Source organism: Dicentrarchus labrax, unplaced genomic scaffold (genome assembly GCF_905237075.1).
Source record: "Dicentrarchus labrax unplaced genomic scaffold, dlabrax2021, whole genome shotgun sequence".
Lineage (NCBI taxonomy): Eukaryota > Metazoa > Chordata > Actinopteri > Moronidae > Dicentrarchus > Dicentrarchus labrax.
The window spans coordinates 27905-43932 of NW_026136791.1; the positions used below are offsets into that span (position 1 = coordinate 27905).

At 42.6% G+C, this 16028-nt stretch overlaps 2 protein-coding genes and 1 non-coding gene across 44 annotated transcripts in view; 1 reads left to right on the forward strand and 2 right to left on the reverse strand.

The window, feature by feature from the left end:
- The first annotated feature begins 6468 nt into the window (after positions 1 to 6468).
- trnaa-agc (transfer RNA alanine (anticodon AGC)) lies at positions 6469 to 6541 on the forward strand. Its single transcript has one exon. It is a non-coding gene; the product is annotated as a tRNA-Ala (tRNA).
- Positions 6542 to 7750: 1209 nt separating this feature from the next.
- On the reverse strand, positions 7751 to 12207 carry LOC127359855 (coiled-coil domain-containing protein 25). Its single transcript, XM_051394152.1, has 9 exons — positions 12012 to 12207; positions 11814 to 11861; positions 10972 to 11011; positions 10571 to 10622; positions 9176 to 9251; positions 8961 to 9064; positions 8676 to 8878; positions 8350 to 8395; positions 7751 to 8263 (listed from the first exon to the last, which is right to left on the reverse strand). Exons 1-9 carry the CDS (start codon positions 12034 to 12036, stop codon positions 8234 to 8236), a joined length of 624 nt encoding a protein of 207 aa, XP_051250112.1. The 5' UTR covers positions 12037 to 12207; the 3' UTR covers positions 7751 to 8233.
- Positions 12208 to 13645: 1438 nt separating this feature from the next.
- The window catches only part of LOC127359849 (NACHT, LRR and PYD domains-containing protein 12-like), a 49550-nt gene continuing 47167 nt past the window's right edge, over positions 13646 to 16028 (reverse strand). For all 42 annotated transcript variants that reach the window (XM_051394100.1, XM_051394102.1, XM_051394103.1 and 39 more), the window contains 2 exons: positions 14762 to 14808; positions 13646 to 14610 (listed from right to left, as the gene is read on the reverse strand). In XM_051394100.1, the coding sequence (XP_051250060.1) occupies positions 14012 to 14610; positions 14762 to 14808 (646 nt within the window). In that variant the 3' untranslated portion in view covers positions 13646 to 14011. The remainder of the gene's footprint in view (positions 14611 to 14761; positions 14809 to 16028) is intronic.

The window sequence follows — 16028 nt, forward strand, 5'->3', positions numbered from 1 at the left end:
CATTCCAACATCGTTGTCAACTAGTCTTCATACCTACAACAGGCCAACTCCCAAAATCAAATATTTGAGCGGAGAGTAGACCAGCTGCAGTTCACTGAAGTATGTTACATTAAATACGTGGGTAATGTTGGGAAACGGTGGCAGTTTTAGTTCACTTGGGAATAATGAGAACCTATAAATGTTGAGTACCCCAGTTTTATGTTACAAATGTACGATCAGGGTCCCCAGCATTTGGAAACTGCTGAATCCTAACTTGAATATGTTGGGCAGTTTCCATTAGTTAAATAAATACATTACATTAATTAATTAACTAAATTGACAATATTTCAGAAACTGTTTGGCTGATTGTGACAATATAGGAGTGGTTGTCAGGGTTAGTGTTCAGGGTAGAGACGGAAAGAAAGAGGCCTACGAGGAAACAAAAAGGAATAGAAGGAAACAAACTCAGATGTTGAAGCAGACTGAAGATTATTGGTGTTACACCGACCTCTGCTGGACAGAGACGGTACTACAACCTGCTCACCACAGTAAAACATGTAAAGTGATTGTGGTTTGATTGTGTGTTTATTGTCACATGCTGCTATCCTGGTGGTTCAGGAATTCCAGTTAAAGGGCCAGTGCGTTTTATTTAATGGCACCTATTGATCAATCAAACTTTTTTTGTATAGCACCTTTCAAACATTTGAGCTCAGTTCAAACTGCTTCACAGATGATTGACAAGATGATAATAAAACAGAAAGGAATGAAAACTAAATACAATACAATGACAAAAATGACAATAAAATACAATACAATTGGTTTAACAGGTATAAAGACAGTATTTAATAAAAGGTTTACTATGAATTAAATCAAACATGAAAACTCAAATTTAATTTGAACTTTTGATCATGATTGTCTTTAGAGTAGCCAAAAATGGCAGCTATATCCAAAATGTCCGACGTCCTGTTGGGTTTGTGGGACTAGTGCAGCGCCCGTAGGAAGTATGTATTGCTATAGAAAATTGTCAGGTTAAGTAGCTTTTTCATGGAAAAACAGCTTCTGTTACTGGCGAAAAACTCACAGAGTTTTAAAATTCTCTGTCTTGCGAGTGAGGGAGTCCGTTTACTGCAGGTGATTATTAACTTCGTCACTTTCCAGGATGTTTGGTGGGTCAGGATCTCAATCACTACACATTATAACAGCATCCACATGATTATAAAGTTTCCGCGGGTTTAGATTGACAGGGGGAGACAACTGGGAAACACCTTAAACACGGGCTCTGCAGTGATTGGCTCTGGTGCGCACATGGCTACGGTGGCTATGGTTGACAATGCTAGCGGAATTCGGAAATCATTTATGAAATAAGTTATTAACGGTATCTTTATAGTCCAAACAAAGCTGACGTTGCACACCCTTAAACCACACAGCAGCCATGTTGAAACTCTCAGGTCAGTCTGATCCTGATCTGCAGAGATATTTGAGGCACACACACACACACACACACACACACACATTGGTGAAACTTGGCTCAGAGGCTGCAGTTTATGGCCGTGGCCCGGACCCGAATCATCCAAACATTTTTCCAACTGTTAAATTTTGTTGCACGTTTGTGAGATTCAGAGCATGCTACTGCTGCCAGAAATATGATTCTCTGTGTGAAATAATAATTCCTTCAGCAGACGCTGCTCGGGCCCAACAACCACATAACATCAATAAGGAGGATAAGAAGTCAAGAATAAGGAGATTGTTGAAATAAATAACTAACATTAAGCAGAAGATAAAGATCCTCAGGTGCCTGCCTCGCCAAAGGTTTTAGTCTTCACCTACAAAAACAAAACAGAAAAAAGAAAGTATTCTTAATATGTTTAAGCAATATAGCACTCGTGATCGCGGGGTTGGCAATGGATAATCCACCGGTGTTGTTCAGGACTGTAATATTAGAAATATCAGAAACTAGTAACTAGGGCTGGGTAAAAAAAATCGATTTAATCGATTTTGGATCGATTTCATTTAGATTTTGCAATATCGATTCATAGGGCATGAGATCGATTTTTTTTTTCCCTCCATGAACCCCAGTAGACTCGTGCGTGATGACGCAGCAGCGCGTTTACGTCAGGTTGACGTTCAAGCGCACATACAAAATGACCGAAGCAGGTAAAACCGCGCTCAGCACGCCGTCCCAACTAAAGTCTGACGTCTGGAACCATTTCGGGTTTAAAGCAACAAAGAGCGGGATAAAACCAAAGTGGTTTACAAGATCTGCCGAGCGGAGCCCAGAAACCACTTTACAAGGTATCACACTGCGTTAACGTTAACGGTAGCTTCCGACAACCAGCCGTCCGGGGAGGAACTAACATTAGCGGCCGATTCTCCGCGGGCCGTAAACACGGCGGGAACACTCGGTAGCGGGAAACGAAGGCTTCAAGCGGCTCGTTATGGTGCAACGTGAAACTGCGCTCAATGCAGCCGTGAGTCCGATCTCCGTGGTCAAACCAGCCGCACGTAAATTTAAACTGTGCGAGTATTCTCAGCATTACGGTAAAGGCGGACAAACAGCGTATTCAATTCCGGTTTTCAAAATAAAGGTATTTAGAACATTAAAGCTATGAGTCGAACCTACATTTAAAATAAAATATGTTGCATTAAAGTTTTCCATGCCCCCATGATGAATAAAAAACACCTAATATCAAAAGTCCCGTATTTATGCCTCCAGAGATTGCATATTTGACCATATTTGAGGTACTGTAAAAACACTTTGCTCAATAATTCCTAACTATGGATGATATATTTGACTTCTACACGTCTAAGACTACAAGTAAACTCAATATAAAGCATTTTTACTGCAGCAATTTGGAGAAATTTAAGAACAAAAGTCCATATGTGTACCTCCAAGTGGCATATTTTCTCATATTTGAGCTACTATAAAATATTATTGCTCTAATATGGACTTTTGTTCTTAAGTTTCTCCAAATTGCTGCAGTAAAAATGCTTGATGTTGAGTGTGACTGTAGTCTTAGACGTGTAGAAGTCAAATATATCATCCATAGTTAGGAATTATTGAGCAATATATTTTTACAGTACTTCAAATATGGTCAAATATGCAATCTCTGGAGGCATAAATACAGGACTTTTATTTTGACATTTCTCCACACTGGCGCCGTAAAGATACTCGATATGAGGTGTTTTTATTCATCATGGGCGCATGGAAAACTTTAATGCAACATATTTTATTTTAAATGTAGGTTCGACTCATAGCTTAATGTTCATAATACCTTTATTTTGAAAACCGGAAAAGAATACGCTGTTTGTCCGCCTTTACCGTAATGCTGAGAATACGTGCACAGTTGAAATTTACGTGCGGCTGGTTTGCATTGAGCGCAGTAACGTAAACACGTGACTGAAGCTGTTATGATGTATACATGTGTGAAAGACCACATCCTGACCAAAATGCAGTCGGCATAACTTGTGACACCTGGACATCGTACTCGACAGTGACTTCTCACTACATCGACAACGAGTGGTGCCTCGTGTCTCATGTGCTACAGACCACGAGGTTCTCACGAGCAGGTCTAAAACCCCCCCCCCCCACTTCTCGCCCTGCTGCTGGAGGCCTTGACCCCCAGCCTCGAAGACTGCACCGTGGCGAGGGACTTGAAGACTGCTGTAAAGAATAACTTGAGGACAAGGTCAGTGGAAGGCCAAATCAAAACATTACAAAAGCAAAGTTTATTATTTTATATGAGCATTTTCTTCTCATTTTACTGTGTGAGATTGTATATTTGTATGCATGCCATGTTTACACTCATACTGTGATAACAAAAATAAATTGTGAAATGTCTTTAAGATATGATGTGCATCAGGACACATTGTGTGCAGCATCAGCGCTGGATCCTCGCTGTAAGGCCCTACCATCCCTGTCTGCTAAAGAGCGAGGTGACACCTTCTCCAGACTGCAGACCGACGCTGCCACTGCTGCACGTGATGAAACTGTTCAATTTAATAATAATGTTTTCATTGAGAATTAAAAGTCTCTATTGGATTATAAGGAATATTATATCATTTAAAAGAGTTCATTAATGATTTTCAATCTATTTATTTATTTCTGTTTTTTTTCCCCCTGTCTTATTCAACAGCAAAATACTGATGGTAATGATGCTGATGAAGGAGCTGAGGAGATGGGGAAGCGACTTCACCCAAGAAGCCCAAGAAATCCAGCACCTTGGAGTCTCTCCTTGGGGCAGTTTACTCACCAACAGTAAAGGAACATGGACCGAAAACTCCAGCAATGAGGGCTGAAGATGAAATCAGAAGACACAGGGCGGAAAATCCTGCTGGGCTGAATGAAAGTCCTCTGAGCTGGTGGAGGTCAAATGAAAGGGAGCATCCACTGTTGGCTCACCTTACGAAGATATACCTTTGTGTCCCAGGGACCAGTGTTGCGTCAGAGCGGGTGTTTTCAACTGCGGGTGATACTGTCACTGCAAAAAGGAGCTGCCTAACCCCAAATCATATCAATGAGCTCCTTTTCCTGCACAAGAATCTCACAATGAGTGAGAACAAAGTCACAATAACAGGACTTTAGACAGTTTAAGTTTACTTTTAGTTTTGTTACCATTATTATTATTGTTGCACTTTAATAAACAATGCCTTAATGCAGTTTGCAGTGATGGAAATTTCACTTTTGAGACTTGAGACAGTTTTGTTTACAGCTCAAGTTTAAACTGTCCAATTTACAAGTTTGCACTTAAACCTGTTGTTTAAGGTGAAGAGAAGAAATAAAGTATTTTAGTATAATTGTATTTTGTAACACAGTTGAGCCATTTTCATTATTCAAGAGCAGATTGAATTGAACCGAAATCGAAGAGATTTAGGAAACTGGCCACGATACCCAGCCCTACTAGTAACCCATATGTATGCAATACCTGGAATAAATCTGTTTAAGTGGAGGTGGAAGGACTCCAGGGAGGTAGAGCCACGGGCACACCTGTAGCAGCACAGCTCCACACCTCCTTTCTTCAGGGTGCCTGTCTTAATGTAGAGCAGGAAGTCCTCTGGGTCTTGGATACAGCCCACGTGTTTCTCCTGCTCCTGCCATATCTGCTGGATGCGTTCGTGGTCCAGCAGAGGAACTCCCAGAGTGTCCTTCCCACTTGCACTGTCAAACAGACCGATCAATGACCCAATCAGCCTGATGGTCTCCTCCACCCCTCTGGTCTTCCTCCTGCAGTGCAGCGCCAACTCCCTCCGGGTGATGCGAGTGGTCACCGCCTCCTCGGAGATGTGGCCAATCCTCCTTGCTGCCAGCTCACCCTCCTTGGCACGGCGAAGAGCAGCAACATCCTCCGGATCCCACTCAAAAATGCACGTGGACAGGCGGGCCATGAAAATGCCGTACAGAGGGTGAGCCTCTGTTGTGACGCCTACGGCAAACCGACGCATGAAATGTCATATGGAGGCGCACTTGAAGCCCGTCCCACTCTGCAAACATGGCCTTCACCCGACCAGGTCCATGCTGACTGCAGCAGTCTCTGTCCACGTACAAGATTTTGGGTGCCACCTCTCCTGCCTCCCTGTACCGCTTCATCAGGCCAGCAGCCATAGCGTCCAGTGTTTGTCCCTCACCGGCTGTCAGGACTGAAAACTGCTCGTTTCCCACATTAGTGCACCAGGCAGCTGTTCCTTTTACTGAAGTTTCCAGCAGTACAGGAGACTGAGACTCGTTTTTGGTTGTAAAACTGCACAAACAGAAATAAAATACAAACATTTCTCATTAAAGAAATATTCTGCATTTGTGTCTGATCCGTCATTATTCACATGAATGGACTGAGCGACAGCACCTACTGGCTGTTAATGCTATCGAACATTAACATTACTGTTTGCAAGCTATAGCAATGACAACACCTAGGGATGAAGAGGAAATGTGTCCGATAATACCACATCACGTCTAAAAAGCATATCTGACCTTAAGATTGATGAATGGATGAAGAGCATGAAAACACCAATGCGACTGCGCAGTACCTGATAGCTGACATTGATGAGACTGTACCGACCGCCGAAGAGTGAGACACAGGGGAGAAACGTGATTGGTCAAAAGTAAGCCCACAGGGAGAAACGTGATTGGCTCATTTGGGCTTACTTTGGTGAAATTGACAAGATGCAGGAAGCCGCAAAGCGAGAGGTAGCGGGATCGATTCCCGCATCCTCCAAACTCTTTTTTTTTAAATTTCGACTACAAAACAAACAATAATGAAGTTATACTCACGAGTTGCTGTAAAGATCTTCTCTGGTGAGTCGTATTTTAATAAGGAATTTAATGAATGCTAATTAGCTGCACAGTCAGAGTGAACGCCTGGAACAGGGATAAAGAGTAATGCCCGAAGGTTGTGTTAAAAGAAAGAAATGACGGTGTTAAAAGCTAAACGTAGATGTTTTTAATTTCAGATTTACAGTTTACAATTTATAGTGACGTCACATTTTTCAGGGCATCGTGGGGGATTAGCTCAGATGGTAGAGCGCTCGCTTAGCATGCGAGAGGTAGCGGGATCGATGCCCGCATCCTCCAAACCCTTTTACTTTATCTTTATCTCAAAGATTACATGCTGTTCATGGAAATACAATGTGCTAGTGCTATTATTATTATTAATGTATGTAGTTATGTGAATCTATTCCCAAAAGGGTTGCATTAACATATAACCAAGGCAACTTCTGTAGAATGTAATCAGATTAATTAAGTAAAGTTAGTAAAGTAGTGGGTGGGTAGTCTCTTAAAGAACCGTAGTCTGGGTGAAAGATCGATTCTGACTGGCTGCTAGGTGTCCATTAATTCCTGTTTAGCGTTATCCTGTTTGAATTCAACTAAAAGCTCCCAGCACCAAACTCCCTTTAAGAAATATCCCATTTTAACAATTCCTACTGGTCCGTAAAAACACTTAACTCTAGAAACACGAGCTAAAGGAGGTCACGTGTCGACAGTCTTCTTGTCAATTCGGCAGCAATATAATCGATAAAGATAAACTGTATTGTGTACAAACTTTACATTTTGTCGCTTCAGCTCACTCAGCCTCTGTTGTAGCTGCGCTGTGGGAGTGGAGGGGAGAGAGTGGGAATGAGGGACCGACAGTTACTGAAGTTAAGATTTCTCACAGATATAAGAGCTGGTTGGCGGATCAGATACACGCCGAATTCAAGACCGACTCACAACACTGTTAATTCAACGTCTATTTTGTGTGTAGTTATCTGAGTTTACTATTACATCATCCTCCAAACCTATTATTTCTCCACCATAGAACAGAGGCTCAGCCCAAAACACTGAATGTGTCCAAAAAAGGTAGCCTATTATGTACTATGTATTATAACAATCATACAGCCTGAAACTTGTATAAAAACTTCCCTAAACAGGAAACAACCTGCTCCAAATTCCTCCAAATCTCTGGTTTTAGACAAACTTCCTGCAGTTACTGAGTTCAGTGTTCAGGTTCATTGTACAGTTTTAATATAATATGAAAAATACATAAAATATGGCATTGAGTCAGTTTAATAAATGACAGAAAAGGGGTATATTAAGGAAAAAGTTTGGGAACCACTGCATTACATTGAATTTAAGCCTATTATAAAATGTATTCCCATTATTTAACAAGTTATATTTAAAATTAATCTGAATTAATCTGTTATATTTGACACTAAACTGTGGTGGCCAGGCCTCGTCTAGCGCTCCCTACCTGGATCCGCCCCTGGTTCACCGCGGAAGGATTTATGAAGAGAATATAAGGGCTCGTCAACATGAGTAGCTTTAATTAATACTTTGAATCAATAAAATCGGACATGCAGAGAAATGACAACATGAAGAACGTGAGCAGAAGGTCTTCCGGGGTGATTAAAACACGCAATCGTACACCAACATCCGTCGACACCATCAACCCAAACAAACACAGTTCTGTTTTATTTGAGTGTTTTTCCTCCAGAATGACTCCTCGGCGTTCCCGTTGTCCCGCTCTACGGCGTCCCCGTGGTGACGAGGCCAGCCAGCTCGGTTTGGGAGCAGAGTCTCGAACCAATCAGCACGTGGATTATAAAGTCCTGACGCTGTCGCTGTCTGGCGTCGCTTTCTGCTCCCAAGTGTCCCAAAAGCAAAAATAAAACAAACAAATAAAAAAAAGGTATCCATTGGTTTCCCCCTCAATGTCAGTGCAGAGCTGCAGCCGGGCAGCGAGCACGAAGGATCCCGGTTCTGCTCGCCGCCCGTCGGTCGCCTCGCTCACATGAAGTCGTCTGAATCGTTACCGTCCTGCCAACGACACGCAGCGACGTTAATGCGGAGAATCAAACACTTGACATTCAGTTAATCTGAGTAACACACAGATCTGTCCTCACCTCATTAGTCTGCATGTTCTCACTCTTCATCAGTGACGAGTAGTTCCTGGAGAGACAATATACAGAGATTTAATACAGTACATATATATAGTTTATAGTATATTAAGTATTGAAGTACAGTTTGAAATGACTGGCTTTAGTAGCAGAAGGTTCAGGATTGGCACACAGTGTCCTTCCATGATGTGAGGTGGATGTTACTTTAAAGTGTAACTGCTGATTTGGTAAGAATGTGAATATTAAACAGCAGATCTTAGATGTTTTAGTGAAGAATTAAAAGACTATCCAGCTTTATTAAAACAACGTCACAGTACTCCACTAAGACCTACCGGAGTTCCTCCATCTCCTTTTTTCTCCTCTGCTCATCCTTCTCTTTCTTCTTCTGATCCTGGAGCAGCGCTTTCTTCTCGTTCCTCTCCTCCCTGTCTCTCGACTCTTTCTCCGCCGCCAGGTCGGGGAGGCGTTCCACTTTCGTTTTCTCCAGCCGGTTCACGATCTCGTTGACCTTCTTCTCCACCGCCACGATCTTCACCTGTGAAACACATCGGCATCAAACCCCCGAACCGGTCGTTTGTTTAACGTCGTCGTGTCATTTCCGTGTCGTTCATACGGACCTCTTTCTGTCGGTAGAAGCCGATCTGTCCTACGTCCATGTCTCCGGTTTTCTTCAGGTTGGCCCACGGCGTGTAAACGACGTTGATGTTGTTCATCTTGCAGCCTGACGGCGTAAACACACAGTTTCTTTTTCTTTAAATACAGAAGATCTGGATAATAAAGGCAACAAAAGGCTCCTTCTGAATCCTGACTCTATCAGAAGGCAGATCTTTACCTTGGATGCTGTTGTTTTTCACCAGCTGCACACAGTCGATCAGAACCTCCGGGGGGATGTCGTGTATCGTCTGACCCTAGAAAACAGAGACACACAGAGCGAGGATCAGCGGAGCTTATGGTGCCAAAGGCATCATAAACTACGCGGTTGGTGGAGTTCTGATCTGATTATTTCTTCAACAATCTGACAATCGAACCCTCTTTATGCAGCAATTCTTTCTTTACAAACGACCTCCGTCACTTTTTTATGTGTACAAACACGTCAAACACCAAGAACCATTTTAAGGAACAGGTAGAAACACTTTTGTATAAAGTAATGCGTTTAAAGCACAGTGTGGTACGAGCCTTTCTACATTAAATTCCATTCCATGGAATGGCGCCGGCGACAACGGCAGCCTGTCATGGCAGCTCCTTTCATTGTTGCAGTTTTAGTGTGTTTTCAGTGTGTTTCTGCTATTTTGAACTCTTTTCTTACTTTCTTACTACTTTGTTCACGTCGCCTAAATACTTTTTTGGCGTTTTTGAGCACTTTTTATTTTTTGTTTACACTGGTCTCCATGGCGACGGGGAGTCGCATTGTTTTCACCCGCGACCAGATGATCGCCCTGAGGTACCCGAGCATCCTGACCGGAGAGAGACCCTCCATACCGGAGGAGCTGAGGAGGAGACGGTGAGGCTGCAGAGCGGGGGTTAAACGGAGGATGAAGAAGAGGAGCTTTAAACTCTACATCCCTGCAATCATCGAGCAGATACCGGACTCCAACGTCACCATTCCCGGCTTCCAGACGGTTCGAGCCGACAGGGACACCACCGCGACCGGCATGAAGAAAGGAGGGGGGACTGTCCGTGCTCATAAACAACAGCTGGTGTAACGCCGGGTACTCTGTGTGAAAGAGCGTCTGCAGCCCGGACATCGAGCTCATCGCCGTCGGACTTCGTCCGTGTTGTCTGCCACGGGAACTTTCCAGTGTTATCACCATCACTGTCTGTATTCTTCACAGTGGTCTTCATCATCACCATCACTGTTTACATTTATGATGTCCTATTTATTCTCCTGTACAGCACTTTGGTCAACTTTGGTTGTTTTTAAAGTGCTTAACAAATAAAGTTGGATTGGATTGGATTAAAGTCTAACATGATACAGTTTGTTGAGTTGTGGACTTTATTCAGGATACAGTGTGTTTCATTGGTCGCCCGTCTAGTTGCTTTAACCTCAGAGGGAACACGGGACCGTAAGAGAGTGACGAAGGAAGAGATTTTACAGGAACGGTGTTAAACAGTGAAGACAACATCTCCCATGATCCCACGCTACTTCACAACATCATCAAACTTCAGCTTTTGTTCATGTGTTGATGTGAGCGTGAGTCTCGGCGTTTAGGGTTCAGTGACTCCTTACCTTTGGCAGTCTCAGGTAAACGTGAGCCGAAGACAGTTTGTCCACGTGAAACCTGGACAGGAAACAAACAAGACGGCGTGAACCAGAGGAGAGACCGAGTCACAACAAGGAAATGAACTGATTTGTTTGTTTGTTAATCTCGTGTTGTTGTTAAAACATTTAAAGTCTTTTATTAACTAATCTGTGACTGGAGTCTGAGTCAGGGGATTGTTGTTGTTTGTGTGGGAGTGATTGTTATTCTGGGTTTCTGTTGTTTGTGTTCAACTGATCTTTAATCTCTACAACCTGCCACTACTGACCTCTGCTACATAAACAATAAACAAACAAACAAACAAACAACTAATACTGTGCTCACAGATGATTTATTTGTGACACTTAAAGAAGAGTTATTGAGCTCTCACCAGATGTCTTCAGGCCATCCGTACTTTATCAAATCCTCATCTGCAGAACAACCACAGAGAGAGAGACAGAGAGAGAGAGAGACAGAGAGAGAGAGAGAGAGAGAGACAGAGAGACAGAGAGACAGAGAGAGAGAGGGAGAGAGAGAGAGAGAGAGAGAGACAGAGGGAGAGAGAGAGGCTTCATTACTGACAGACAGACAGACAGACACAGACAGACAGACACACAGACACAGACAGACAGTCCCACACACAGACAGACAGACAGACAGACAGACACAGTCCCACAGACACAGACAGACACAGACGGACACACAGACAGACAGACACACAGACAGACAGACAGACAGACAGTCCCACAGACAGACAGACAGACACACAGACACAGACACAAAGACAGACCCACAGACAGACAGACAGACACAGTCCCACAGACAGACAGACAGACACAGTCCCACAGACAGACAGACACACAGACAGACAGACACAGTCCCACAGACAGACAGACAGACACAGTCCCACAGACAGACAGACAGACACACAGACACAGACAGACCCACAGACAGACAGACAGACCCACAGACAGATAGACAGACCCACAGACACACACACAGACAGACACAGTCCCACAGACAGACAGACACACAGACAGACAGACACAGTCCCACAGACAGACAGACAGACACAGTCCCACAGACAGACAGACAGACCCACAGACCCACAGACAGACAGACAGACACACAGACAGACCCACAGACAGACAGACACACACACACACACACAGACAGACAGACAGACAGACAGACAGACAGAGTTTACAGTCAGAGATTTAACGATCCACTCACTCTCATATTTGTCCTTCCCCATGTAGATCGTGTACGGAGGGTTCACCACTGAGAGAGAACACAGAGAACACAGAGAACACAGAGAACACAGAGAACACAGAGATTAAACATTAAATTAAAAACCAGCAGCCTTAAATAAAAAGTACAGGCTAACCAGGCTAGCTGCTAGCCGCTAGCTGCTAGCCTAGCTTCACTCACCGGCACTCGTGAAGTAAAACACCATTTTAATGGAGTTCCCACAGAAAGAGAGGCAGTTTATATCGTCTGGAAGGGAAGTTACTGAGGAACATAAAGAAACACAGTCAGCTGTGCGGCCACTGTTCGATGCTGTCACCACAACATGTACGAGTTCACCCCGGAAGTTGTTAGCCAGCTGCGTCAAGCTACAGCGTTAGCACGTTAGCACACCGGAACTGGTTACAAAATAAAAGCTTGACATAAGTTTGAATTTGTCCCAGTGTGGAAGAGTTTGGATGTTTCTCTGCATGGATGTTTACCACATCCATCTATTAGAGTGCTGAATACATAGTATGCATTTCACTTTATTTGTTTGTTTGTTTTGTTTGTTTATTAATCATCAGATTAATCACACTGAACTTACTGAGGATCTCTATTTATTTATATTTTATAGATGTATACTACTTACATTTTCCTTTTTCTATACTATAATTGTCGTTATAATTCACTTCAGCATATCTCATATTATATGAAATTGTAATTTTAACAACTTTATCAAACTTGCTCATCTCTCATGTGGTGCTCTGGTCTGCATCTGAGCATGAAAAAGCTCAAAGTTATTACACAGAGCGTCTACTTCAAGTTCCACATTGAGGCTCGGAGGTCGTCTCTCTCTCTCTGTGTCACGTACACCTCTCCCTGCTCGCCAAAAGCACCCCCGAAACCTCCTGTCAATCATAGCGAGGGGCGGAAGTTGGTGAAACAAACCTTCAGTAGTTAGGGCCCGAGCACTGACCGTGTGATGGCACTATTGTAATTGAAGAAATTATTTTTCCTGCCAAACAAACACATTTTTGGAGGCTTTCCCGTGCTCCAAAACTGAATTGGCGCCATACAAATAGAGTTGAATTGAATTAATGCCAACATGTCAGTTTGATCACTTTTATATTTGTTGAATGATTCTTTATGGAATAATTGATTTCCTCACTACAGCTGCTCCACAAGTTCACCTCTGACATCAGTCCTTAAAGCTGCAGATTCCTCTCAAATCATTTCAACTTTCTGTCATTTCAAACTACTTTTGGACTCTTTCAGCTCGTCATTAGTTTCTGACTTTATACCTGATCTGTTCTGTTCATTGAACAAACAGCTGAGTTGGTTCTTGATCAGTAGTTTGGTTTACTCTTCTTATGTCTCTCTGTTCAAATGTAAAAATCTGATTAGTGTTTGTTTTATATGAGTTTCCCCAAACGAGCACACAGTCAGTGATGTATGGAAGTATGAGTGAACAATACAAAGTGGAGAATGAAGCTGGATTTAACTAATCCTTCATTTTATACAGTGTTGGATCCATTTGGACAGTTTTGCTTTGACATCATTTAGATGTGGTTTCCAGCATCATTTATTATCTAGAATCATCCCAAAACTTTGATTTCTTTTGATTTCAACCTGACTTATCAAAGTCTGTACATTTGTTCCACGATGACCAAAGATGATGAATTTAGTTCAAATCAAAGCCACTCTTTACACCTTGGAACTATTTTTACACAGATGCTGAATTTGATCCTGAAAGACTCTTGTTTGACATTTGAACACATTTTTTCTTCACAGAAACAAAAGTTTTAAGGCAACAAAGTTCAGTTTTAGACTCAAAGTTGAATATTTGTTCACACTTTAATATTTGAGTCATAAAAACACTTTCCCTCTAACTGTGCTTTCAAAAAGAAGAAGATTTGAAAAACAAGCAGCCACATTTGATCCTAAAAATGTTCATTTTTCTCAGAGTTATAGAAGAAGATCAATTCTTTCTATCATTTCTTCATCTCTACGTCTGCAGGCTGCACATTACCCTCACACATGATCCCTTCATCCCAGCATCCTTTGCTCCTCTCTTCCTTCAGCCTCCTCTTCCTCCTCTATTACAGTAAACACATCAGGTTGGTACTAACTAACATCAGCTGTGTGTGATCCTGTACAGACTGAACTATCTGGTCAGCAGTGAGAAAGTTTCTCTCTCCCTCCTACAGAGGACACAGAGACACTGAGGAACCAGACCTGGACCAGAACAACCCGAACCCAGGATAAAGAGGTTCAGTGAATGTGGTGTTGAAGGTGTGGAGGTGGATCAGTGTGTCAGAGGAGACTGTGTAGAAGGACAGAGTGCCAGCAGGACAGTCCACATACACTGCTACTCTACGGGAGGAGGAGGAGGAGGAGGAGGAGGAGGAGGAGGAGGAGGAGGAGGAGGAGGAGGAGGAGGAGGAGGAGGAGGAGGAGGAGATTGGTGTTTTTCTGTTATTGTGCCAGAAACAGTATTCACCACCAGAGCAGCACAGACTCCAGGACTGATCATTCCATCCAAACACACAGTCTCTACTGTTTCCTCTCCTGCTGATTCCTCTGTAACTCACTGATATATAAACTCCTCCTCTCCACTCGACCTCCCAGTAACAGCGACCAGTCAGACCATTTCTACACAGCAGCTGATCCCAGAAGTCAAATCTGTCTGGATGATCAGGATATGACTGATCCTCCTCCACATAAATCATCTTCCTGTTGTTGTCAGACAGTTTGATGTTTCTGCTCACTGTGTTTGTGTCGACTGTGAGTTCACAGGAATCTGATGGAGAGAACAAGACACAATACAGCTGCAGTTATTGATCTATCATCTGATCATTGATTGACACTTTGATGATGACATCAGAGCTGTGAATGAGTGATGTCACAGTGTGAAGATGGTTGAATGTGTGCTGCTTTGTTTTCACACTTACACTTCCTCAGACCTGGTCTCAACCATCGGACTCCAGCAGGCTCCACCCTGAAAGGAGGAGGGGGGTCAGAGCAGCATGGAAACATGGACATTACATCGCTCTCATACACAGAGCTTATTCTCTACAAATGGACTTACATCTTCACATGGAGCACTTATTATTAATCAGCTGATAGTCTTTCAGTTCAGTGGAGCTTCTTCTTATTGGCCGATGGCTACAGCTCATTATGTTCACTTATTGATGATCTATTATTATTATCAGTATTATATTTGGAACAGAATGTTTACATTGATTACCTTTAAACAGTTTAACATGGGAGGTGAATTGGTAAGAGCCGACTAAATATAATATTTCTAATCTGCTAATGCTAGTTAGCATACAGTCCATAAGAAGCTAATGCTAGTTAGCAACAGTCCATACAAAGCTAATGCTAGTTAGCAACAGTCCACACGAAGCTAATGTTAGTTAGCAACAGTCCATGAGAAGCTAATGCTAGTTAGCAACAGTCCATGAGAAGCTAATGCTAGTTAGCAACAGTCCACACGAAGCTAATGCTAGTTAGCAACAGTCCACACGAAGCTAATGTTAGTTAGCAACAGTCCACACGAAGCTAATGCTAGTTAGCAACAGTCCACACGAAGCTAATGTTAGTTAGCAACAGTCCATGAGAAGCTAATGCTAGTTAGCAACAGTCCATGAGAAGCTAATGCTAGTTAGCAACAGTCCATGAGAAGCTAATGCTAGTTAGCAACAGTCCATGAGAAGCTAATGCTAGTTAGCAACAGTCCATACGAAGCTAATGCTAGTTAGCAACAGTCCATAAGAAGCTAATGCTAGTTAGCAACAGTCCATACGAAGCTAATGCTAGTTAGCAACAGTCCACATGAAGCTAATGCTAGTTAGCAACAGTCCACACGAAGCTAATGCTAGTTAGCAACAGTCCATAAGAAGCTAATGCTAGTTAGCAACAGTCCACATGAAGCTAATGCTAGTTAGCAACAGTCCATGAGAATAAATAATGTGTTTCAGTTCATGTTGAGATGATTAAAAATACATAAGGGTGAATATGAATGAGAGACATGATTGATTAGAGATAAGAGATAAGTTGTGTAACATGATTTATTAATACGGGTAAAAAAGGAAACAAAACACAATGATGTCTAAGCTTTTAAGGTCTCAGGATATAGTTCATCATTGCTTTTGTTATAAGTTACACTTGAGTTAAAGAGAGATATGATACTGTACAGTAATTGATGAGAGATAATTG